The sequence below is a fragment of the Salpingoeca rosetta genome, assembly GCF_000188695.1.
Source record: "Salpingoeca rosetta unplaced genomic scaffold supercont1.6, whole genome shotgun sequence".
NCBI classification, from domain to species: Eukaryota; class Choanoflagellata; order Craspedida; family Salpingoecidae; genus Salpingoeca; species Salpingoeca rosetta.
Genome location: NW_004754928.1, coordinates 1,490,985 through 1,516,946, shown reverse-complemented (window position 1 = coordinate 1,516,946; position 25,962 = coordinate 1,490,985). Strand labels below are relative to the sequence as shown.

The window sequence follows — 25,962 nt, the reverse complement described above, 5'->3', positions numbered from 1 at the left end:
TGGACGCCAAAGTTTCCGGTTGTGTTCAAGGGGTTGCTGGCGCGGAGATGCTGTTGTTTGGATGGACGGGGAGGAGGAGGAGGAGGAGGAGAGGAGGAGGAGGTGGTGGTGGTGGCAACACAAAGCAAATCACATCGTGAATGGAAGTGTCAGACACAGAGGAAAGGACAATCACACACACACAGACAGACACAGACACAGACACAGACAGACACAGACAGACACACACAAACACAAACACACACAGAGCCATGTACTTCGTTTGCGAGGAAGCCGAGGGCGCCGAGGCGGTAGTTTGTCTCGACGACAATCACGCGGCGCTTCTTGGCCAGGTTCTTTGCGCGGTAAAACCCAAACTCAAACTCATCCCCGAGATCAAAGCCTGAAGAACACAGCAATCCACCACAAGCACACAAATGAACACACGCGTGTGCAGGCTCAGGCAGAGAGCCAGGGCCCCTGAGGAAGAGCCAGAAAGAAACGTGCACAGCAACACACACACACACACACACACACACACACACACACTCAGGCCCACACACACCAAACTGCACACAGACAGACACGCAGCCACCAACTCTCCCTCTCACACACCGCAACACACCTCCGCCGTAGATCCAGAAGAGCACTGGCACAGGCTCCTTCTCAGCCTCGTCGGGGACGTAGATGTTCATGTACAGGCAGTCTTCCTGGCCATAGAAGATGTTCTTGGTGATGTGGAACTGAGGGCAGGTGTGGAAGAACTTGTCCACCGTGCAGTCGAGCGTCTTGTTCCACGGCGTGGGTGGTACTGGCGGCTGCAGGCGAAGGTCCTTCACTGGAGGCGCGGCAAACGGGATGCCATAGAACCCCTGGACGTCAGTCAGTGTGTGTTTTGAGGGTGAGATTATGTGTGCGATGTTGTTGTGTGGGACGTTAGGCACTGCGAACAAACGCGACCATGGTGATATGCATACTGCGATACGCACACACAATATCACACACGCATATACGACGTACAGCGATACACACACAAAACCACCCACCCACCCACACACACACACACACTCACACACACACACACACAAACACACACACACACACGCACACACACATACAGACACAGATACACACACAGATACACACACAGATACACACACAGATACACACAAACACGCGCACACAAACACAAACAGCGCTCACTGACCGTGAGCCTCGCTTCGGGTTCGTTGTCACCGCGAATGCGCCCATACTCCGTGTCCACTTCCGTCCGAGCTGCCGCAACACCACCAACGTTAGCCGTGGCCAGCACAGCCACAGCCACCGCCAGCATCCACACTGAAGCCACTCTCATCGTTGTCGCACACATGATGATCGCTGCTGGCTGCTCCAAACGCTCACTCAAAACCAAACAAACAACAACCAGCCAGCAGAAGAAGAAGTGACGCGGTCGGCGCTCCCCAAGATAAACGTCGAATATCTTACACCAACAATCCGCAATGACGACGTCAGTAGAGCGCTTCCCACAAGAAGCACCCAACAGCAGCAGGAGCAGAATAAAAAAAAATTGTTGGGAAAACTGCACACAGCCAAAGCCGCACACACAAAGCAAAGCAAAACCACGCAGCACAACAAGGACGAAGAAGGGTGTGGTGTGTTGTTGCCTCCCCCCTTCTTGCTGTCTCGTTTGTGTTGTCGTCATTGTATCGTGAGGTGTGTGTGCATGCTGCTTTTCGTTGATGTGACCGGCCTCCTTGTTACCGCATACACACGCTCTGTCTCTTTCTGTCTTGTGCACGTTGGGGGTTGCTTGTTGCTGACAAACTCACGTTCCCCCACACTCGCATTGCACCACAACAGGCGCACACGCACGTTGTCTCGTTCGACGTTCAGCGTGCTGCTTTCCCGCCAAACGCCTTTCTATTTCAACCACAACAGGTTCAACAACATCAACAACAGCAACAACATCAACAACATCAGCATCACCGCACGTTAAATCATCACTGCGGTGTGCGTTCTTTGTTTCTCCTTCCCTTTTGACCAGCTGCTCGCTGTTCGATTACCGCAGCAAGCAAGCAAGCGACCTCTGCTGTGGCCCAACTCCAACACAGCGTCGTATTTTGTTGTTGTGCTGCTGCCCCCTGACTCCACGCTCCCAGTGCGTGAGTGGGCTGTGTGCACGTCGCGCGTTCGACGCAAACGGGAGGCCTTGAGCCCTTCCCCCCAACACAACCGCACACACAACACGCACACAACCACACGCCGAGGCGGAACCATGCCTTGGCACCAACACACAGATGACCACAGCTTCTTCGGCGCTGGTTCCTGCGTGCACGCGCAGCACAGAACAGCAACTCTGGCACCGGCACCGGCACCAGCACCAGCAGTGCCGGCAGTGGAAAAACCGTGCACACACCGACAACGACAACACCATGACAGTCATCATCGGCGTTGTCGTCGTCGTCCCCGGGCGCAGCCGCCTTCCTGGTTCCAGCGCAACGCGGCGAGGACACTCCTCACCCTGACCATCTTCTTCACACTTGCCTTTCTCTCAACAACGGCACAAGGTACGTTTTGCAAGTGTGGGGGACGTGTTGGTGGGGGGGGGGGAGGACGTGTGGATCACTGGTGAGCTGGTTCTTCAGCCTGTTTGGTTCGGCTGTTGTTCCGGCTGCATGTGCATCTCGAAAGTGGTCCAGTGCGCCGTTCACCTCCAGCTGCCAATTCAGCACAACACAACACACACACACACACACACACACACACACACACACACACACACACACACACACACACAACACACACTCACACACACACACACACACACACACACACAACACACACTCACACTCACACTCACAACCCCCCTCCCCTTCACCACACACACACGCACACGCTCACACAATGCCCCCTCCCCCTTCGCCACACACACAATCCCCCTTCTCCCTTCACCAAACACACACACGCAGGGCAAATTTCCTGCCCCTATCTGGTCAATGTGGAGGAGGAGCAAGAGCCAGGGGCGCTGGTGTATGAAGCCTTTGGCTCCAGCCTGTACTTCTTTGTATCTGGATTCACCAACAACGACTATGAAATTGTCTCGCACGACAATGCGGGTGGCATCCTGGAGATACCCGATCCAAACTCGGGTAAGGTCTACACGCGACTCAAGCTGGACGCCGAGCAGCTCCGGCCCTCGCCAGACCGCGAGCCCGTGTTCTACATGTACATTGGCTCAACAACCTCGTTTATCGCCTGTCAGACTGTCGTGGCCATCACCGACATCAACGACAACGGGCCCCTGTTTTCGCAGGCATCCTACCCGGCGCAGGTGCGGGAAGACGCACCCCCGGGCACGTCCATCGTTAACGTCTCCATCAGCGACGCCGACGGGCCCGTGTACCGCGACTACGACACGTTCATCATTGGCGGAAACGAGGAGGGCCTCTTTGAGCTGAAGAGCGACACGGAGCTCATCCTGAGCCAGACGGCCACGCTCGACTACGACACGCCGCCCACCACCTACACCATCATGCTGGAGGCGGTCGATCGGCAGGACAACTCGCTCAGGTCCAATGCCACCGTCGTCATCACCCTGCTGGACGTCAACGACAACCCGCCCGTGTTCGACCAGGACTCGTACTCCTTCAACGTCTCCGAGGCAGCCACGGTTGGCCAGACGCTGTTCCAGCTTGCGCCCACGGACATCGACACCGTGCCCGTCACCAGCTTTGCCATTGTCAACCACTCGGAGGACGTGTTCCAGGTGGCCAACGACGGCACCGTGTCGCTCAAGGCCGCGCTCGACGCAGAGACGCCGCCAACCTCGTACACGTTTGTGCTGCAGGCGTTTGACGGGCCCTTCACCACCAACACCACGGTGACCGTGCACGTCACAGACGCCAACGACGAGCGGCCAACCTACGACGGGCCCACAACACGCAGCATCGAGGTGCCGGAGGACCTGGCGTACGACACCACCATCTTCAAGTGGAACGTCACGGACGCGGACGTGTCCGCCCAGAACTCCAACATCGTCTTCTCCACGCAGACGGCGGGCGCGCCGCTCGACGTCGACCAGACGGGCCGCGTGCACGTTGTGGGTGTGCTGGACCGCGAGAGCCAGTCCACCGTCTCCGTCACGTTTGTCGCCTCGGACACGGGCACCCCGCCACTCAGCACGCAGATCACCCTTGTGCTGACGCTGCGCGACGTCAACGACAACCGCCCCAAGTTTGCAAGCAAGGCGTACGAGGCGGAGCTGAGCGAGCTCAAGCAGCCCGGCTACGAGATCATCCAGGTGTCGGCCACCGACGCCGATCTGGGCAGCAACGCCGTGGTCCACTATGCGCTGCGGCCGCTCGACGGCGCCACCAGCGAGTCCCTCTTCACCATCGACGACACGGGCCTTGTTGTCCTCAACGGCACCCTCAACAGCACCCTTGTGCCGCAGCATCACGTGGAGCTGCTTGCGTACGACGAAGGCACGCCGCCGCTCATGGGCACGGCCAACCTCACCATCTCCGTCCTGAAGGGCGTCCCCAACAAGGACGCGCCCACCTTCACCGCTTCGCCGTACATCTTCCAGGTGGAGGAGAACGCCGCTTCCGGGACGGCCGTCGGCACTGTCCTGGCCATCGACATGGACGAGGGGGCCCTGGTCACCTACCGCATCCGTGATCCCCTCAGCGTCCCCTTTGCCATCAACGCTGCCACGGGCGCCATCACCACCCGGCAGTCCTTTGACGCCGAAACCACCACCGTGCACGTGTTTGTCGTCAACGCCACCGACAACCACCCAGACATCCCGCGCAGCAGCGAGGTGGCCGTCTACGTGAACATCACAAACGTCGACGACTTGCCGCCCTTCTTCACGCAGCCGCGCTGGGCCATGACCGTCCCGGAGAACGCCACCGTCGGCACTGCCATCGTCACCTTCACCATCACCGACGCTGACATTGAGCAGGGTTCTGTCGACAACATCTTCTCCATCACCGGTGGTAACCCGGGCCCGGCAAGCGAAAAGGCCTTTGCCGTTAACGCCATCACGGGCGTGTTCTCCATCAACGCCCCGCTGGACTACGAGGCCACAAACTTCCCCTATCCAGGCACACACTACTACGAGGTCAGCGTCATCGTCTTCCCGCTTCGCGACTTTTTCGAGCAGGACAGTGCCGTCGTCACAGTCACAATCACAGATATCAATGACAACCCGCCTGTGTTTGCGGAGACGGCGTACGAGACGACGGTGCTTGATGGCGGCAGCTTCAGCGTGCCGGTGAACGTGTCTGACGCAGACAGCGGCGACAACGCCGTGGTGTCACTGAGCATCCACAACACCACCGCCCCGAGCGCGTTTGGGCTCGACGGCAACGGCAACCTGGTGTCGCTGGTGGCACTGGATGCTGAGCAGTACAGCGCGACGGAGACGATTGTGATTCGGGCGACCGACGGCGGAAGCCCCAGCCTGTCGTCTGAGGGCGCAGACCTTGTTGTTACGGTGCACATCCAGGATCTGAACGACGAGACGCCTGTGATCAACAACGTTGATGTGTATGAGGTGCTTGAGTCTGCTGGTGCCGGTCATGTTGCGGCCCGCGTGTTTGCGAGCGATGCAGATGTGACAGCGCCGAGCAACGTGCTGACGTACACGATCACACCTGCGACGAATGTGAACGGCTTGTTTTCCATCAACGGGACTGGCCACGTTGTTGTGATGAAGGCTGAGCTTGACTATGAGAGCGTGACATCGTACACGCTTGAGGTTGTTGTGTCTGACAACGGTGTCAACCCTGGCGCCTTCAACGTCACCACCACCGTGCTCGTCAACATCACGGACATCAACGAGACGCCGGCCTTTGATCCCTTCGTCCTGTTCAATGCCACCATTTCGGAGGCCACTCCGGTTTCCTCCACCATCCTCAACATTTCAGCCACGGACCCCGACATTCACCCAATGTTCGCAACGCTGACATACTCCATCCTGGAATCGAGCATGCCCTTCTCCATCAACCCGAGCACAGGTGTCATCACTCTCGCCACCAGTATCGACTACGAGCTCGTTCAGGAGTACACGTACACCGTGCAGGTGTCTGACGGCGGCTTCAACATCACCCATCCCGTGTACGTGTGGATCACAGACGAAAATGACAACGCGCCGTTGTTTGCGCAGCCACTGCACATTCGTCGCGTGTCTGAGTACATGGCGCCGCACACGTCGATTGTCACCTTCAACGTCTCCGACGCAGACTCCGGTGACAACGGAAACTACACACTGAGCATTGTTGGTGGCAACGAGGCTGGCGGCTTTGTCATTGAAGGCATGTCCCTTGTTAGCAGTCTGCCGCTGGATTATGAGCGCACCACCAGCTACAACATCACCGTCATGGCAATCGATCACGGTGTGCCACCCATGAACTCCACAGCCCGCGTCGACGTCATTGTGCTGGATGAAAACGACAACTACCCACAGCTGCTGCACCCGCCCGTCACGCGCACCATTCGCGAAAACACGCTGGGTGGCACCATCATCGCCCAGATCAACGCCACGGACGCAGACTCTGGCAGCTTTGGCCGCCTCACCTTCACCCTGATCGATCCGCTCACGTCTGACCTGGGCACCCCGTTCCATCTCGACGCAACCACGGGCATCCTCACCACCATGGACCAAACAGCCCTTGACTTTGAGGTTGTCCGCTCGTTCACGCTGGACGTCAACGTGACCGACGGCGGCGGCCTCTCCAACTTCACGCAAGTCACCGTGAACTTGGTCGACGTCAACGACAACACACCCACCTTTGTGGCCCCCTTCGCTGAGCTCAGCGTCGATGAGCACACGCCGGAGGGCACCGTCGTTGCCACGTACAATACCACAGACGCTGATGAGCCAAACACGCCAAACTCGCTCGTCACCTACAGCATTCAGAGTGGCAACAGCGGGCCAGGCGGACACGTTCTGTTGGACATCAACAACGCGACGGGCGAGCTGTACATCGCCAACGCCACCGGGTTTGACTACGAGCAGCTCCATGAGCTCACGCTGGTCATTGTTGCACGGGACCACGGCACGCCGTCCAGGATGCAGATGGCCACGACCACCATCAACATCAACGACATCAACGACAACCGCCCCATTTTCTCCCAGGACACGTACTACGTGGACATCTTTGAGAACAAGACAGCAAACTCGCTGCTTGCCCAGATTGAGGTGACCGATGCCGACAGCGGCAACAACTCCGACGTGAGCGTTGTCATTGCAGGTGGCGACGTGAGCCCCCGCAAGTTCAAGCTCACCACGGACCTGCGCTTTGAGCTCCAGCGCACAATTGACCGTGAACAGTACTCGTCCTTCAACGTCACGCTTGTCGCGGAGGACAACGGCTCTCCGCCACTGTCCTCTGTGGCCCACGTCATTGTGACTGTGTTTGGCGTGAACGAGTTCCCGCCGGTGTTTGAGAAGGACCTCTACACCGCACAGGTGTACGAGAACGACCTGCTCAACATTGCCTTTGTTCAAGTCAACGCAACGGACCAGGATCGTGGCAACCCGGCCCAGCACACCGTCACCTACTCCATTGTTGGAAGCAGCCCTTTCCTGATCGAACCAACACAGGGCCTTCTCCTCACTGCAGATGTGCTGGACCGCGAGACCCTCACCGTTCCCCAGTACAACGTGTACGTGCGTGCTTCGGACAGCGGCCACCCCCAGCTCTCCTCCACCACCCGCGTCCTCGTGCAGGTTGGCGACATGAACGACGAAACCCCCCAGTTTACAAAGTCGACCGCATACGGGTTTGGGTTCACGGAAACCCGCGACCCAGTCACAGACAACGTGCTTGTGGGCAGCGCGTTTGACCTGGATGCCGGCGAGAACGCACGCCTCACCTTCTCCGTCCTCGACGGCCCAGACTCGGACCGCTTCAACATCGACCCAGACACTGGCGTTGTCACAACAAACGGGCAGTTCTGTACCGACAACGTTGACACAGTCACGTTTGGGGTGCGTGTCACGGATAACCCGAACGGCACCGTCAGCGAGTGCAGCGACCGCTGCCACCTGCTGTTTCTCAGCACGGGCGAGTCGTTTGACGGGTGCAAGCAAGGCTGCGTGCACGGCAACACCTCATCGACGCTCGCCCAGTGCGAGACCTTGTGCACAAGCAGCATCTGTCGTCAGGGGTGCAGGTACTTCAACGGCTACCGCCGAAGCGCAGATGCGTCGGTGCTCGTGACCATCCTGGACGATAACGTCTACACCCCACAGTTCTCGCAGGACAGCTACTTTCAGTTTGTTCCCGAGGACTCTGTCGTTGGCACAGTGGTGGTGCGGTTCAATGCAACAGATCAAGACAGCTGCAACCAGGGCTTCCGCTTCTACTTCCAGGGCGGCGCATCGACAACGCCAGATGGCGCCTTCAGCCTGGACGAAACCACGGGCGAGCTGCGGGTGAACGGCCAGCTCTCGCGGGAAACCCAAACCCTGTATGAGCTTGCCGTGTGGGTGCAGGACGAAGGAAGCTTGCTCAATGCCAAGTCAAGCTCCGTCATGCTCACAATCTTCGTCACAGATCCCATGCCAATTTCGTTCTCAACAACTGCGGTCGGCTATCCCATGGGCTCCACAGCTCTCGTCGGAACGCTCGAGTTTGATGAGAAGCTCACCCTGTTCAACAACGCTGCTGTTGGGAGCAGCGGCAGTGTACGTGCGTACCTGGGGAGCGCGCTGACGTCGAACAGCGTGTCGTACTCGACGCAGCGGCGCAGTGCAACGCAGGTGTCGGCGACGCTGGCGTTCACCGAGCTGTACGCGGACGGCGACCGGACTGTGAAGGCGGTGCTGCAGGTGTGGGACGAGCTGTGGAGCAGCCGTGTTGAGTTGAACACGTATGTGAAGATTGTCGTTGTTCCGACGAGCGAGCTTGCGTCTGCGGCTGGCGCGTCGAACCTGGTCGGGTCGTGCAAGGTGGGCACGGCGACGGGGATGTGCACGGCGTCTGTGACGGTGCCGGCGTCGTGGTTCTCTGACACAGTTGTGTCTGGGGACCAGGTTGTGCAGGTGCAGTACGGGTTCAGCGATGAGCGGACGGGGCTGACGTCTGCCGGGGATGTGACGCTGCGGTACCAGCCGACGTTTGGCATCACTGCGAGCAGCAGCCCGACGAACAACGATGTGCAGGTGCAGATGCCGCTGCGGCCTGTGTTTGTTGGGGAGACGTTTGAGGCCGTTGTGTATGGTGACGCGACGCTGCCTGTGACGGCGTTTACGCTGCAGTTTGACGTGAGCAGCGACCTTGAGATTCTGAGCATCAACTTTGACTCTGGGACGTGGCGGGCGGCGCCGCTTGTGACGGACGGCGGGCTGTCCGCTGGGTTGTCTGCGAACCACGACAACGAGGCCGGGCTGCCGACAGTTGAGGTTGCCGCGCAGGAGCTGGTTCGTGTTGCGATGCGCGCGCGATCGAGCGCGGCGCTGGACACGACGCACAGCCTGACGGTGCAGATCAAGTTCCTGCGCAACCTGAACGAGCCGATTGTGCTGAGCCCTGTGCCTGGGCGCGTGGTTGACCGGCTTGGTGAGCACGAGGGCACGGGCACGGTGTATGTTGCCTCGAACCCTGTGACGGCTGTGTTCAGCTACCTGGCGCAGGCAGAGCTTGTGAACACGGCTGTGCTGGACGGGTCGACGCAGACGGTGACGCTGACGACGAAGCAGCTGAACCGGCAGGGCGCGCTGTCGACGCTTTCGAGCGGGCTGAGCTGCAGCAGCGACGACACGTCTGTGGTTGCTGTGGGGAGCAGCTGCAACCGGCTGGAGCTTCGCGCAGCGACGACGACGCAGGGCAGCGGGCTTGTGGCTGTGACTGTGCAGCACGTCAGCAGCGGGGAGCAGGCGGTTGTGCGGGCGCGCGTGTGGGCGCCGGAGCTTCCGATTTCGCTGGGCCTGAACGACGCACAGCTGTCGCCTGTGTACGGCTGGATGACGAGCGGCACGTGTGCGCAGGAGTACCAGCGCGGGCGGGTGAAGGCTGTTGCGACATATCGGTACTCGCCGAGCGGGCCTGCGAAGCAGGTTGTGGTGAACGACGTTGTGGACGGGCACCTGAGCGTGAGCGACGGCGGCGTTGCGAGCGTGGACGGGCTGATGGTGCGCGGCGTGGGAGCCGGCGTTGCCAACGTGACGCTGAACGCGGGCGGGCGGCTTGCTGGCTTTGTGGAAGTGGCTGTTGGCGGCGGGTTTGTGAACGCGAGCTACGTGCGCGGGCTTGCGCTGACGAGCGCGGAGCTGACGCTGTCCAGCACATCGTTTTCGACGGACAGCGAGCAGACGGCGCGGCTGACGCTGCTGCAGGAGCTTGATGTTGAAGAGGAGGAAGCGGACGTGTTTGCGGCTGTGACGTTCTCTGATGGCGCGAGCCTTGAGGTGACGCCGGCGATGGGGCTCTCGCTGACGAGCAAGGCGCGGTCGACGGTTGTTGTGACGGACACCAACAAGGTTGCTGCGTTTGGCAACGGCGCGGGCGACCTGGTGCGGCTGCAGTGGGAGCCGTCGACGGGCTGCGGATTTGGGGTGCTTGCGCAGGGCACGGCTTTTGTGAACGTGTCGCTGGTGGACCCCGACTCTGTGAGCATGACTGTGGCGAACGCGAAGGTGACGTACCCGAGCGCGCCTGGGCTGCCGAGCCCGTTTGCGGACACGAACGTGTTCCCGACGTCGACGGCGGTGACTGTGGAGCTCGTATACGGCAGCACGCGGCTTGACCGCAGCAACGACAACCGCACGGTGTATGACCTGAGCCAGAGCAACGGCTTGTTCACGATTGACCGCAGTGGCCCTGTGCCGCTTGTGGTTGCGAACACGGCTGGGCTGACGGGCACGGGCGTGCTCGGCGTGTCGTTCACGCACGTTGGCGTGACGGCGACGGTGAGCGTGCAGGTTGTGGGTGTGTCGACGGCGACGCTTGTGCCGCGGCCGTATCCCTCGTATGCTGGGTCGGCGAGCGACATTGCTGACGAGCTGAACGCGCTCTCCGGAACGGGCGAGTACCAGGAGGCTGAGCTGGAGCTGAAGCTCGTGGGCACAGACGGCGTGACGCGCGACGTGAGCCCATCTGGATCGACGAGCTACAGCATTGTGGGCGGCGTGGGGCTGGCGCTGAGCGGGCGGCGTGTTGCGCGGGACGGCGCGAGCACGAGCGGCAGCGTTGTCATCTCTGCTGTGCACGCCGGGCTTGAGGCAGACAACACGGTGACGGTGACGCTGACGTCGACGCCTGTGCTTGTGAGCGCCATCCTGAACGAGAACCGGCAGACTGGACGGGTGTCGTTTGTTGGCACGCTGAGCGGCCAGAGCGGCACGAGCAGCGCGTTTGTGCGCCTCGGGGTTGAGTTTGACGACGGGACGCGGTACGAGTCTGTGTTTGACAGCTCGGGCAACCGGCAGTTTGACAACCTGGTGACGTTCAGCCTGGACAACACCGCGGTGGCGTCTGTGGACAGCACGACTGGCGAGGTGACGCTGCTTGCGAACCACCACGAGACGGTGACCGTGACGGCGACGGCGGTGGATGCGGGCGGGGTGAGCGGGAGCACGGCGTTTGCGTGCAACCTTGCGCCTGCCATTGGCGACGTTGACCTTGGCTCCAAGACTGGTGTTCCTGTTGCGCCTGCGACGGGCAGCGGCACACGCAATGTGAACGTGTATGTGAACACGGGATCGCTGGTGCTGGGTGGCGTTGACCTTGAGGTGTACTACGACGCATCGATTGTTGAGCCGGTGGACGTTGTGCCTGGGGCGACGTGGCCCGGTGGCACGTTTGTGAAGACGCTGAACGACCCTGTCGGGACGATTCTGCTGGGCGGCGTGACCGAGGACGGGATTGCGTCGACGTCGTACCACCTGGCGACGATCCAGTTCCAGGTTGTCGGGACGGGCGTGATTGAGCTGTACGGTGTGACGAAGAAGATGGGCACGACGCTGGCCAACGACGGATCGGTGACCGACATTGGCAGCCCGGCTGCGTCTGGGACGTCGCCGCGCGCGTTCATTTCTGGCGATCTGCGAACGGACACGGCGCGTCGCCGCCGCAGCAGCAGCGGTGGGCTGGCCGGGTACGATGCGAGCGAGAGCGCGCGCGTGCGGCGGGCGTCGGACGTAGTGACGACCAAGTGCAGCGCGACGGCGCCGTGCACGGAGGCACAGTGCGGCGGGCGGCGACAGAGCGGTGACACCAACGGCGACTGCATCTTTGACCTGGACGACATTGCGTTCCTGCAGGTGTATCTGACTGAGGAGATCTTCGGGTTCTCGACTGTGCGCGGTGGGAACATCAAGGCGGCGCTGCAGGACTTCCAGCTGGATGCGATGGACGTTGACCTGAACGGGGTGATCGACCCGACGGACACGTCTGTGCTTGCGCGCATCAACTTCCGGCAGCTGCGGTTTGTGCGCAACGTGAGCGTGACGACTGTTGCTGAGGACACGGACGGGTGCCAGCTGACAGTGATTGCGGAGGTGCTCAAGGCCGGTGACACGGCTGACACGAACGGGCAGACGGAGGTTTACTTTGACTTTGCTGCGACGTCTGCGCAGGGCGGAAGCGCGTTCCAGGCCGCGTTTGACGCGAGCACGGCCGCTGTGGGCGAGGTTGTTGTGACGAACAAGGGCAGCGGGCACTTTGGCGGCATTGTGAAGGCTGCGAGCATCGGGGGCGGGCTGTACCAGGTGTCGCTGTACACGCCGATTGAGCTGAGCGGCATTGGGCTGAGCCCGATCCAGAAGACGCTTGATGGGGAGCTGAACACGCTGCCTGCGCGCACGCTGGCTGTGTTTGGCAGCCCGCTACCGCCGTACGACTACGGGAGCGCGCTGTCGCTGGCGTTTGACGACGTGACCATCTCGCTGTCGGGCGGGTACAGCCCGAACATGAAGTTTGACAACACGCGCGGAACGGGCACGTGCTTCAACTTCTTCTCGCCCGTGTTTGCGCCTGCGTCACTGACGGTGCCTGTGTCTGAGACGGCGGAGGTTGGGATGGTTGTTGTTGACGTGAACGCGACGGACCAGGATCTCGGGTATGTGCCTGGGTCTGAGTACGGCGGGATTGCGGTTGCTGCTGCGAGCGGGACGCTCGAGTACCGGCTTGTGTCTGACAACTCGAGCGGCCTGTTTTCAATCAACGCCACGAGCGGCGAGATTGTGCTTGAGGGCGCGCTTGACTATGAGCGGAACACGTCGTACCGGCTCGTGGTTGAGGCGAGCGATCAGGGCGTGAGCACGCAGCGCAGCGCGACGTCCGTTGTCGACATTGTCGTCGTCAACGTGAACGACATCCCAGTCTTCTTTGCCATGCCAGTCTTCACCGGATCAGTCGCGGAGAACTCGGCAGCTGGTGCTTTTATTGTTCAGCTGTCCGTCGATGACATTGACAGCACCTCGTTCACCTACGCCTTGTCTGGCAATGGGTCCGAACACTTTTCTGTTGATCCATCAACGGGGGTTGTGACAACGTCCTCCCTTCCCACAGACCGGGAGTCGGTGCCTTCATACAATTTGACAGCAACTGTCACGGATGGCACGTTCAACGCGACGGCGTTTGTGGTGATTACGATCACAGACGAGAACGACAACCTGCCGTTCTTCGTGAGCGCAGCAAGCGCGGAAGTTCCTGAGAATGCGCCGATGGGCTCTGTTGTGTACACGTTTGAGACTGACGACGCTGACACGGATGTGTACTCGGAGGTCACCTTCCGCCTCTTGTCTGTGTTTGCTACGCCCGTGGGTGGTTCTGTGCCTGTTGCCGCTCCCGATGCCCTTGCGTTGAACACCACTTCTGGCGAGCTGCTGAACGCCATGACTTTTGATCGCACAGTGGTCAACAACTACCTCATCACCGTTTCGGCGCGCAACGTTGTTCCTGTGGACGGCGTGAGCGAGCAGGAAATCACCTTCACGCTGACGCTGAGCATCTCGGACGCCAACGACAATGCACCTGTGTTCGTGCGCGACACTGTCGTGATTTCCGTGCCTGAGCTGACGCCTGTTGGACAGGTGCTCACGCAGCTGATTGCCTCTGATGCGGACACCGGCGTTGGTGGTGAAGTGAGATACTCCATCACTGGCGGTAACGAGGAAGGGCGGTTTTCCATTGACGCAATGCTGGGAACCATCAGCATTCAGCAGCCACTCGACTATGAGACCACGATGTCGTACGCACTGACTGTGACTGCGACCGACTTGGGAATACCTGTGCCGCTGTCCTCGACTGCATCTGTGATGATTTCCGTCATGGACGACAACGACAATGCGCCTCAGTTTACCCCCGATGGGTATGAGGCACTGCTTCCTGATACGCTTGCTGTGGGCTCGGTTGTGGCGGTGGTGAACGTGTCAGATGCGGACTCGGGCGTTCGCGGGACTGTGGAGCTGACGCTTGCCAACAACCCGGACAACCGTTTCAACATTTCGCAGAACGGCACAATTGTTCTGGCTCAGCCGTTCGTGCCTCTGCAGGGCGAGTGGGCTGTGCTCAACATCTCCGTGCGCGGGCAGGACCTGGCTGCGTCTCCGCTGCACTCGTTCGCCTCTGTGATAGTCACGGTGTATGATGTGAACACGCACGCCCCTGTGTTTGAGCATTTGCCCCAGCCGCTGAACATTACGGAGAATCTGCCAGCTGGCGCGTTGGTGTCGTTCATTCCGGTCACAGACGCCGATGTTGATTTCAACGCGGCCATTCTCTTTGAGATTGTCGCGGGTAACAGCGAAAGCATCTTTACGATTGACCCCGTGACTGGTGCTCTCAACACAACGCGGCCTCTGGATCGCGAAGACGTGGATTCGTACACGATCACGCTTCGAGCCAGCGACAGTAGCCCCCTCTACACGCCACGATACAACACGACGCTTGGTCGCTCTGCGTCGCCGCTCTCCACTGACCTTACAGTGAACATCGCAGTGGTGGATGCCAACGACCACACGCCCGTGTTTCAGAACACAGACCACGAGTTCTCTCTTGTCGAGCGGCAGGTTGCGGTGCTGACAACCGTCAGCGCTACCGACGGCGACATTGGCGACAACGCTCGCATCACCTTCTCCCTGGCTAACTTCAGCGATCCGTCCGTGGCCAACAAGTTCTCCGTGAACGCGACCACAGGCGTTGTTCGTGTTGCGGAGCCACTGGACCATGATGCTGGCCCAGCGTTGATTACGTTTGACGTGGTGGCGTCGGACCACGGAACGCCGCCTCGGTCTGCAAGGTTTGCCATGCAGTTGCAGGTGCTCGATGTCAACGACAACGCGCCTGCTCTTGTGGCAGACTTTGAGCCGCACATCTCCTCGCTGCTCCCAGTTGGCTCCATTGTGGCGAACGTCACGGCCAATGATGCAGACTCTGGTGAGAACGCGCGCGTCACGTTTTCGATTGTGGATGAGGTTGTTGCGCAGATCTTTGATATCGACCCAGACACAGGCGTCATCCGCACGTCCGTGGTGCTTGAGGGCCGGGGATCGCTCTTTTCCATCCTGGTGCAGGGCACCGACCATGGCACCCCGCCCAGGACCGGGTTTACGGTCATCACGCTCTCCACCGTCTCGACGATGGGTCTTAAGCCAGACGTTGCGGTGACGGGAATGGGCTTCGCAGAAATTGAAACCGAGATCGTGGACACATCACCGATCCGTGGTGTCTTTGAGCACTCGCTCACTGCATTTGTACCGATGGACACAACCCGTGAAGGAGATCTCTCAGTGGCGTTTGGTGAGCAGCTGACCAGTTCCGTGACATACTCGCGCCCTCGACAAGCGGCTGTGACGCGCGTGGGTGCTGTGCAGGACACGGAGGTGTGGGCGAGCAGCCGGCGCATCCGAGTGGCAGCACAGGTCCGCGACAGCACCTTCAACGTGCGGGTGAGCGGGGCCACGGTGCGCGTGCGGGTTGTGCCCGACGCAACGCTGGCAGGCATCAGCAACACGGAGGTGACGGGAAGCTGCACGGTGAGCTCGAGCACAAGCACGGGTATGTGCACGGTGACGGCAGACAACCTGCCGCTGGCGTGGTTCACGGACTCGTCGCTGCTTGCGCTGACCGAGGACCCGAGCGTGGAGGTGTTTGTGTACTTGAATGGGGAATCGACAGCCGAGCACACGTCGCTGGGCACTGTGCGCGTGCGTCGGCAGCGTGAGTTTAGCGACGTGTCGCAGGGGCTGCGCATGAGCATCCCGTCTGGGACGGCGTTCCGTGGGGACCGGGTGACGGCCACAGTGTCTGGCCACGCCGGGTTCCAGACAGACACGTTCCTGATGCAGGTGACGACGGGGTCTGGCTTGCGGATCCGCAGCGTGACGGCGGTGAACACGGACAAGTTCTCGCTGCAGACGACGGCGACGACGGACCAGGACTGGACGGTGTTTGGGCAGCTGCAGGATGCGTCGACGGCGTCGTCGCAGCCTGTGAGCGCAGAGGACCTCGTGCGCATTGAGTTTGATGTGCTGAGCACGGCGACGCTGGATGCCGTGCAGCGCATTGACGGCGTTGTGGAGGAGCTGACGAACGTGCGCGGGGAGGACCTGTTCCCGACGGGCAACGGGGCGATGGAGTTTGAGGACCGGCTGACGCGCGTGAGCTCGGCGCCGGCAAGCTTTGGCGGCATTTATGTTGCTGAGGATGCGGTTGTGGGGCTGTTTGCGCACGTTGCAGAGTCTGAGCTTGTGAACACGGCTGTGCTGACGGGCGACACTGTGAGCCGCAGCATCTCTGTGCGCGGGCTGTACCGGTCTGGCAGTGTTGGGACGCTGTCGACTGGCTCTCTGAGCGGGTGCAGCGTGTCTGATACGGAAGCTGTTGTGCTTGGTGCAGGGTGCAGCTCTGTTGACTTGACGAGTGCTGTGGGCGGGCGATCGCCACAGGTTGATGTGACAGTTGAGTACGGCGGCGGCGCGCTGAGCTTTGTGTTTTCTGTGCGCGTGTGGGCACCGCGGTTGCCTGTGACTGTGACGGTTGAGGATGCGGAGCTGAACGCTGTGCAGGACTGGCTCGACCCCAACAACGCCTGCGCCCAACGATACCAGCGCTCTTTCATCACTGCCACAGCTGCATTTGCATATGATGCGCAGAGCGACGTGGAAGTGCGTGTGGATTCGCTGGTGTCGGCCCTGTTTTCGTCCAGCAACGCCACTGTGATGACTGTTGCTGATGGTATGGTTGAAGGTGCTGCTCCAGGGCAGGCCCTGCTTGAAATTGTTCGACCCGATGCGCAGGTTGTGGGCTCAACGCCTGTAACGGTTTCGTCGGACCCAGTCACCGTCTCGCGGCTGATGCCAAACGTGGTGACGTCCCTCGAATTGTCGGCACCAGGCACAATTAGTGTCGGCGCAAACTTGCTTGCGACGGCTTCCCTGCAGCAGGAGTTTGCGCTGGAAGGCGACAGTGGTGTCATCTACGCAGCAGCGGAGTTCACTGACTTTGCAGTCATGCCGCTGCGCTTTGACGATGCAGATGTTCTGCTCAGGACGGAGTCCCTCAACACCGGCTCTGTGCGCGTGCAAGGCGCCAACGTTGTCGCGTTTGGCAGTGGCAGCGGCGACCTCGTTTCTGTGCGGTGGCTAACAACGTGCAACAACGAAACGGTCATTGCCTCGGCCACTGCCGCTGTCACCGTGACCATTCCTGCTCCAGACGCCGCAGATATCACTGTGGGCACAACCACGCTGACCGACGCTGGCAGCGTCGCCGCAAGCGCTGGTGTCGCAACGTCCACTCGGCTTGAGGTCGACCTCATCTATGGCCAGGACGCACAAGACCGCACCAACGACTCCCGAACGGTGTATGACATCACGCCTGCAGGTTTGGTGACGCTTGAAGTGAACACGGACGGGTCGCGGCAAGTCGTGCCTGTCGCTGGACAGAGCGGAACGGCCACTATCTCAGTCTCGTTTACACACGCCAACATCACCGCGTCTGTGGATGTGACGGTTGTGCAGGTGCAGGATGTGACTGTGAGTGCGTCGCCGTTCCCGACCTACGCGGGCTCGACGTCGCGGGCGGTGACGGAGCTGCGGCCGATTGGGCTCACGGGCGAGTACCAGCAGGCGCGGCTCAACCTTGTGCTGACGCTGACCGACGGGTCGACGCGCGACGTGTCGTCCTCTGGGCTGACCATGTTCAGCGTGCTGTCTGGCGGCAGCGTGATCTCTGTGAGCGGGCGCATTGCGTCGCGTGCAGGATCTGCGACGACGGGCAGCGCGGTTGTGGGCGCCACGTTTGCGGGTGCGTCGAGCACGAGCAACCTGGGGCTTTCGCTTGGGACAACGCCCGTGTTTGTGAGCGCTGTGCTGAACAGCGCGCGCGTGAGCGGGCGTGTGAACTTTGTGAGCACGCTGAGCGGGGTTGCCGGCGTTGGGACATCTGACGTGAGCGTGGGCGTGCGGTTTGACGACGGCACGGAGTACCCGAACGTTGTGAGCGGCGGTGTTGTTGCTGTGCCGAACCTGCTGAGCTTCAGCGTGGACAACACGGACGCGGCGAGCGTTGACAGCAGCACGGGCCGCGTGACGGTGCTGCAGAACGACCCGGAGGCGGTGACGATTGTTGCCACTGCGCAGCCGGATGTTGGCGTGAGCGGGTCGGCGACGTTCTTCTGCAACCTCGCGCCGGCCGCTGAGGATGTCGACCTTGGCGCGACGAGCGGGCCCGCGGTGAGCGCGGTGAGCGCTGGGGCTGAGTTTGACGTTGACGTGCGCGTGAACACGGGGACGACGCAGCTTGGGTCGATTGACCTGACGGTGCTGTATGATGCGACCAAGCTGCAGGCTGTGTCTGTGGTGGCTGGGTCTGACTGGCCATCGAGCTCGCAGCTTGTGCCGACGCTGGACGATCCGCCTGGCGAGGTGCTGTTTGGCGGTGCGCTTGAGGGCAACGGGATCTCTGGGCTGAACACGATTGCTGTGATCCGGTTCCGCGTGCTGAACACTGTGAGTGGCGGAGAGGCGCTGATGCTGAGCGGGCGCGTGACGACGATGGCCGACTTGGATGGCGTGCTGATTGGCAGCGAGGGCCGCTCGTTTGTTGCGGGCACGTTTGACTTCCTTGTGTCTGGTGGTGCACGCCGCCGTCGCAGCAGTAGCAGCAGCAGGAAGCTGGGTGGAGCTGAGAGTGGATTGTCGGCGACGTCGTGGATGGCGGGCGAGCGCCGTGTGCGCCGCGCAACGTGCGACAGCCCGCCGTGCGACGACAGCCAGTGCTTGTCGCTGACTGGACGTGCGCGCGAGACGGGTGACGCCGATGGCAACTGCATCTTCGATGTGCGCGATGTGCGGTTCACGATCCAGTACATTGTGTATGCTGCGACCGGCTTCAGCAACGCCGAGGGTATGGCGTTTGAGGCTGCGCTGCTTGCTGACGGGACGCAGGAGGCGCAGATGGACGCTGACCTGAACGGGGTGATTGACGGGCGCGACTCGTCGTACCTGGCCAAGGTGAACTTCCGGCAGCTGCGGTTTGTGAGCGACGTTGAGGTGCTTGATGTGACGGATGCGGAGGCGAACTGCTCGCTGACGATCCGGGCGCGGCTGCGGGCGAAGGGTGACGTTGCCGCTGATGCTGCGCAGACGCTGCTGTACTTTGACATTGCGCACGAGAATGTAGCGTCGCAGGGGCTGTTTTTGTCGTCTGAGTTTGAGCGCGGCGAGGCTGCGCCGTTTACGGTTGAGTCTGGTGTGCGCGCGTCGTACCTGGGCGGGTACTGGCGCGCGGAGCTTGTGGACGGCAGCGACGGGGTGTTTGAGGTGCGGGTGCGCACGGAGCTTGTGCTTGCGGACCTTGGTCTGTCGCTTGTGCTTGTGACGACGGACGTGAACGGGGTGACGAATGTTGCGCGGCAGTTTTTCCTTGACGGCAGCTCTGTGCCGCCGTACAAGTTTAGCGGCCTGCTTGATGTGAGCGTTGGCGCGCTTGGTGCCGGCCTCTACCGCGGCTCCGGCTACAACCCCTTCACCACCTTCGACATCTCCATGCGCAGCGATCTCTGTGATCTGTTTGACGTGGGCATCGAGCTTTCTGTTGCCGAGGACTTTGCATTGAATGTTGGTTTCGGTGCTGTGTTTGATGGTGCAACGTCTGTGCCAGTGCTCAACTACGACCTGTTTGGGTCTGGCAACACCTTGTTCACCGTTGACCCAACCACGGCCCAGTTCCAGCTGGCTGCTCCATTGGATCGTGAGACGCGCGACCGGTACGACCTCGCCATGCGCGTTAGCTCCTCCACGTTTGACCGCATTGTGAACGTGACAATCTTCGTGCTCGATGCGAACGACAACGCCCCTGTCTTCAACAGTGCATCCTACGTGTTCACCGCGGATGAGGAGTCGGTTGTTGCATCCCTCGGTTTTGTGGCTGCAACGGACAGAGACATCGGCCCGAACGCGGTGCTTCGCTACTCGAGCAACGACACGCGCCTCGCTGTTGATGCCGTGACTGGCGAGCTGTCGCTGCCAAGCGGGCTTGATCGCGAGCAATCTGCCTCGTACTCGTTCACCGTGACTGTCACGGATCAGCCTGTTGATGCTGGTGCGGCCCTGAGCGCCTCTGTTGCGGTGACTGTGCAGCTGACAGACATCAACGACAACGCGCCATCGTTTGGCGCCGCCTCCATCACGTTCTCTGTTGCCGAGAACGGCACCGGCAGCGACCTGGTTGGCGTGCTGACCGTGACGGATGCGGATGCTGGTGTGAATGCGCAGCTGCAGACGCTTGCGATTGTGACAACGCAGAGCGACTTTACGCTGAACCCGACAACGGGCGAGCTGCGCACGCAGCGGGTGCTGGACCGCGAGACACAGGATGAGTACCAGATTGTTGTGGTGGCTGCAGACGCTGGCACTCCCTCGCTCAGCTCCACCGTGACGGTGACCATCGAGGTTGAGGACATCAACGACAACCGCCCGCTGTTTACGCGCTCGTCGTACCGAGGCGCCGTTGATCCTGGCACGGATGCTGGCGCAACGGTGGTGTACATTGGCGCAGAGGATGCGGACATTGGCGTGAATGCGCAGCTGACGTTTTCGATTGCGTTTGGCCCCGTGTCCAGCCTGTTCACGCTGCAGCGCTTGACGACCGACACGAACTTGCGCGCGCTTGTGCTGGCGCAACCGGCGACATCGCTGCCTGCGGGCCAGTCTGAGGTGGAGATTGTTGTGCAGGACGCAGGCACGACGCGCCTGACGTCCCGTACGGTGGTGCAAGTGCTTCTGGCAGACACACAGCGGGCATCGTTCTCGACGCTGGGCGCCGCGCCGTTTGACGCGGCTGGCCAGACGCTGCTGTCTTCCGATGACGGTCTGCAGCAGTTTGCGCTTGGCGTGGGCCCGCTGTACTCCACCAGCATTGGGGACAGCTTTGAGGTTGTTGCTGGCCTGGGCAACTTCACGCGCACGGAGTCTGTGTCTGTGGAGGCGTCTGCGCCGGCGCAGCTCGAGCTGCTTGTTGTGGACGAGCGCGTGTACCAGGACGTGCTTGAGCACGGCGGGCACCGTACGCTGCGCATTGCCGCGCGGGTGCTGGATAGCGAGAACAGGGTGCACACGCAGCCGGCGACGGTGGAGGTGCGGTTCACGCCGTCCGGATCACTGACGCTGAGCAAGACGGCGTCGTGCACGGCCAACAGCGCTGCGCCATTCAACGGCATCTGTATGCTGTCCATCACCGTGCCGGAAGCGTGGTTCCTGACGACGTCGACACGGCAGGTGACAGCGTCGGGCAGTGTCAAGGGCACGGGCGGCGCTGTGGCTGCGCAGACGACGGCGTTGCTGGTGCCGTCCAACGTGAACATCAACACGGACGTGCTGGCGGAGGACTTGTGGATTGTGCTGCCAGCCCGTGGGCTGTACGAGAACGAGCAGTTTGAGATTGGCGTGTATGCGCGGTCTGAGTCTGGCATTGGCGCGTTCACTGCGTCTGTGACGCTCGGGAACGAGCTGCGCATTTTGAGCGTGGATATGAACGAGGCCTTCAACGCCGACACGCCGAGCATCAACCCGGTGTGTGCTTCGCGCACCATCTCTGGAGGCGCTCCCTGTGAGGAAGCGGTGCAGGTGATTGGAACGGATGGCACGGCAAGCACGACGACGCAGCTGCTGTTCACCATCACGGCACTGGTCCGCACCAACATGCAGGCGTCGACGACGGAGGTGTCTGCCTCCGTGTCGCTGCTGCTTGGCATTGACAGCTCGCGCGTGCGCGCCGCCGGTGTTGGCTCGAGCGTCGACCGCTCCGGTCCGCACGTGCAAGAGGCCGGTGTGATCCACCTGCTGCCGAGCGACCACGCCGTCGGCCTGTTTGCAGGCTCGTCCCGCGCGTCGCTGCTGAACCTGGCTGCCCTCGGAGGCAGCAGCCAGGCGGCGACGATTGAGACATATGCCGTGCGGTCCAACCCCAGCGTGACATCGGTGGTGGATGTGAGCACGAGTGTGTCGTGCACATCAACCAGCCCTGCGCTGGTGCTGACGGGTTGCTCTGCCTCCGCTGATCCCAACGCGGCGGCTGGGGAGCAGGGTGCGGTGGTCGACGTCTCATACGACAGCCTGTCTGCGGAGGCGCTGCTGGACGTGTGGCACCCGACGGGGCCCGCCAGCATCTCTGCGACGACGACTACCCTGTTTGCCATTGCCGGCGCCGCCTGCCCGGGCGACCCGGCCGTGTTTGAGCCGAGCACGCTGCTGGTTGAAGCGAGCTTCTCTCGCGGCACGGCACAGGACACCTTCGGTGCGGACGTAACGGAGTTGCTTGCGGACGCGCTGGTGCTGGGCGATTCGAGCGTGATTGCGCTGGAGGGCTCCAAGCTGCGGGCGCTTCAGCCGGGCACGACCACGCTTGCGCTGCCGACGGTTGGAGGCAGCGCTGTGTCCAACACGCTCACGCTGACGGTGAACAGCGCGGAGATTGACGTGTTCTCGCTTGTGGTGCTGCCCTTCTCGCGCATGTCGCTGACGGTGACGCCTGCGTCGGCCGGCATCAGCAACGTCCTGACGGCGGCGCTGACGGTGGAGGAGGCCGTGTCGCGTGAGGGCGACGCGCTGCTAGTGGTGACGGAGGCCATTCTGGGCGACGGCAACCGCGTGGCCATCACCGGCGAGATGGGCCTGACGCTGTCATCTGCGAACGAGAGCGTGCTTGTTCCCGCGTCTCCGTTCTCGCTGACGGCGGTTGCGGCCGGCTCGGGCGAGCTGGTGCGGGCGCAGTGGGCCAACCCTTGCACGGGTGACGTGATTGCCAGCGGCGTGGCGTACGTGGACCTGCAGTTCAACCTGGGCGTGCCCGCCTTTGACAGCAGCGAGTACCTGATCAAGGTCATGGAGGAGCAAGAGACGGATGTGCTGCTGGGCCAGCTGTCAGCGACTGACCCGGACACGGAGCGCGAGGACCCCGTGTACTACGCGGTTGTGTCTGCTCGTGGCCTGCTTGCCTCGTCTGGCGCCGTGGGCGGCGTGCTGCCGCTGGACGGGTTTTCGATGAACGCGACATCTGGTGAGCTGATGTTCCTGGGCAGCAGTGGCGCGGTTCGCCTTGACCGGGAGGCCATGTACGGCGTTGAGCTTGTGGTGGCCACAAGCAACTACGCATCCGACCTTGAGGCTCTGACGGCGGCGGTGGCGGCGACGCCCATGTCTGTGGCGGAGCTGAGCAACTCGAGTGCGTGGAACAACGTCGGGTTTGCCACGGTTGAGCTGGCGCTGCTGGACACCAACGACAACGCGCCGGCGTTTGTGGACACGTCGCTGTACTCGCGCCTTCTCCCCTTCAACGTGACAGTGGAGGTGCTGCCGTTTGTCAACGCGACGGATCCGGACCTGGGCACGTTCTCCGAGGTGACGTTCAGCCAGAATGCGACGGCGCTGTTCGCCGTGGACGATACGACGGGCCGGGTGACGACGGCAACCAACCCGTGGTCACACCCCCCGGAGTCTGTTGTGCGGCTGACGGCCACGGATGGCGGCGGCCTTTCCAGCAACGCCCACCTGCACGTCGAGGTGTACGACCGGCTGCAGCTTGCGACGATTGACTTTGACCAGGCGTCGCTGGCTGAGATTCAGGCCAACCTGGACCTGGTGGCGGCGCGGCTGGCGAGCCACCTCGGCCTGAAGGACGCGGGCATCTTCCTCGACCCAGAGGGCGTGCTTGTTGTGGAGACCGACACGCTGACAAACGCCGACGTAACCCTCAACTTTGACGGCGTGAGCAGCGTTCCGGTGCGGGCACGGCGCGCAACAGAGACGGTTGTGCGCGTGCACGTGATTTCGACTGTGCCAGAGTACATGGGTGTGAACAACAGCGACTTGGCGGCGATGGTGGTGCCGCCTGCGGTGCCGCTGTCGGACCTCTATGGCCCATACGATGCAAAGGCGCTTGCGTCTCGGTTTGGCAAGTCCGACGCGCTGACGCAGGTGCTGGGCTTCTCCGTGCTGCGGTCTGGCACGTTTGAGGACAACACGAACGGGGCGACGCCGTCGCGGTCGTCATCGACAGACAGCACGCTGGTGGTGTCTGTGGTGGTGCCCGTGATTGCGGTGCTGCTGATCATTGCGCTGCTTGTGCGCCACCGCCGGCAGAGCAAGGAGCGGGAGCTGGAGCTGCGGGACATCATGCACCGCAAGGGCCTGGACCTGGACGACGAGATTCGCGTGCACGGCGGTGCAGATGCGCCGGTGACGTTTTCGTTCTCTGGCGGCGAGGTGGACAACGAGACTGGGAACCGCTTCTTCTACAAGACGACGGAGGAGCTGAAGACGGTCAACGCGCCGCTGATGGGCGCCCGCTCGGACGGCCGCATGAGCGAGCTGGGCTTCTCGCAGACGACGACCAAGGTCATCACTGCGGAGCGGCACTGGCTGTACAAGCCCGACCCGGATGAGGAGGACGACGGCGGCGCTGCGCTGATGATGCAGCCGCAGCAGGACCTGGGCTTCTCCGGCGATCTGCTGGGCGATGAGGCAGCCGGTGCGACCGACAACGACACGTGGGGCTCTGGGCAGGTGACGTCGGACAACCCGCTGCACGAGCCGACGGGCGGCGTGTTCTCCAACCCGCTGTACGACTCGAGTGCGGAGGCGGAGACGTCGTTTGGAGAGGAGCCAGCGGCTGAGTCTGTCAAGCCCGTGCGGGAGGCTGGCTTCAAGACGGTGGCGGCGACGCAGCCGTCCCCCGTGTACCGCCGCCGCCGCACGCAGCACACGGACGAGTACCATGCGAAGCAGAACCCGCCGCGGTGCGACTGCGCCCCGGACGAGTACTCTGCGGAGGCGATGGACGATGCCCTGCTCAAGGAGTTCCGCAACTACTTGATGCAGTGAGCACGGGCGTGCTGAGGAGGAGGGGGTGGTGTGGTTGTGATTGTGAGGGAGTGAGACTGTGCAGGATTGGGTGAAAGTGTGGCAGTGAGACTGTGTGTGTGTGTGTGTGTGAAGGTGTGTGTACGAGTGAGTGCAAGAGTGTGAGAGTGAGTGGATGAGAGTGACCGTGTGAAAGTGTGTGTGTGTGTGTGTGTGTGTGTATGTCTTACATATGCTTCTTCTTCATCATCATCATTACCATTTTATCTCGTTGTGGCGTGTCGTAGTGATGGTATGACGTGCGTTTTTGTTCAGCCAGCAATGATGACAGTGTGCAACTTTGAATGTATTTTGTTTGACCTGTCCCAAGCGCGTTTGTTTGGGCGTCCCTTTGTTAACGTCACCTTAGTCATCCAGTCTGGCCTGGTCTGGTTGCTTTATTCGCAGTACGGCTGTCTGAGTGAGTGTGTGTGTGTGTGTGTGTGTGTGTGAGTGTGTTTCTGTGTTCATCTTCGACGTCTTTTTCTCTTCACTTGTTTGCATCTTGGTTGCCCGGTTGTTAACAACTTGACAATAAAAACAAATCAAAAAGAACAGTGGGTTGTATGTATTGACACGCAACACCGAATGGGGTGTTGGTGGATGGGTGAAGGATGGGTGGGAGG

At 61.4% G+C, this 25,962-nt stretch overlaps 2 protein-coding genes across 2 annotated transcripts in view; one reads left to right on the top strand and one right to left on the bottom strand.

Annotated features, from left to right (window-relative positions):
- PTSG_02916 (uncharacterized protein) overlaps window positions 1-1,333 on the bottom strand; it is a gene marked incomplete at both ends in the record, with an annotated part of 2,840 nt that extends 1,507 nt beyond the window's left edge. Inside the window, 4 exons of the mRNA XM_004996372.1 lie at window positions 1-50; window positions 258-382; window positions 605-851; window positions 1,187-1,333. The exon at window positions 1-50 is cut by the window's left edge and continues 43 nt beyond it. Coding sequence (XP_004996429.1) covers window positions 1-50; window positions 258-382; window positions 605-851; window positions 1,187-1,333 — 569 coding nt within the window. The remainder of the gene's footprint in view (window positions 51-257; window positions 383-604; window positions 852-1,186) is intronic.
- A 272-nt stretch (window positions 1,334-1,605) lies between these two features.
- PTSG_02915 (FAT3 protein) lies at window positions 1,606-25,318 on the top strand (the record flags this gene model as incomplete). The annotated part of the gene is made up of 3 exons (XM_004996371.1): window positions 1,606-1,626; window positions 1,840-2,546; window positions 2,949-25,318. The coding sequence occupies exons 2-3, from the start codon at window positions 2,255-2,257 to the stop codon at window positions 25,316-25,318; spliced, it is 22,662 nt and encodes a 7,553-aa protein (XP_004996428.1). The 5' UTR covers window positions 1,606-1,626; window positions 1,840-2,254.
- Between the last annotated feature and the right edge of the window lie 644 nt (window positions 25,319-25,962).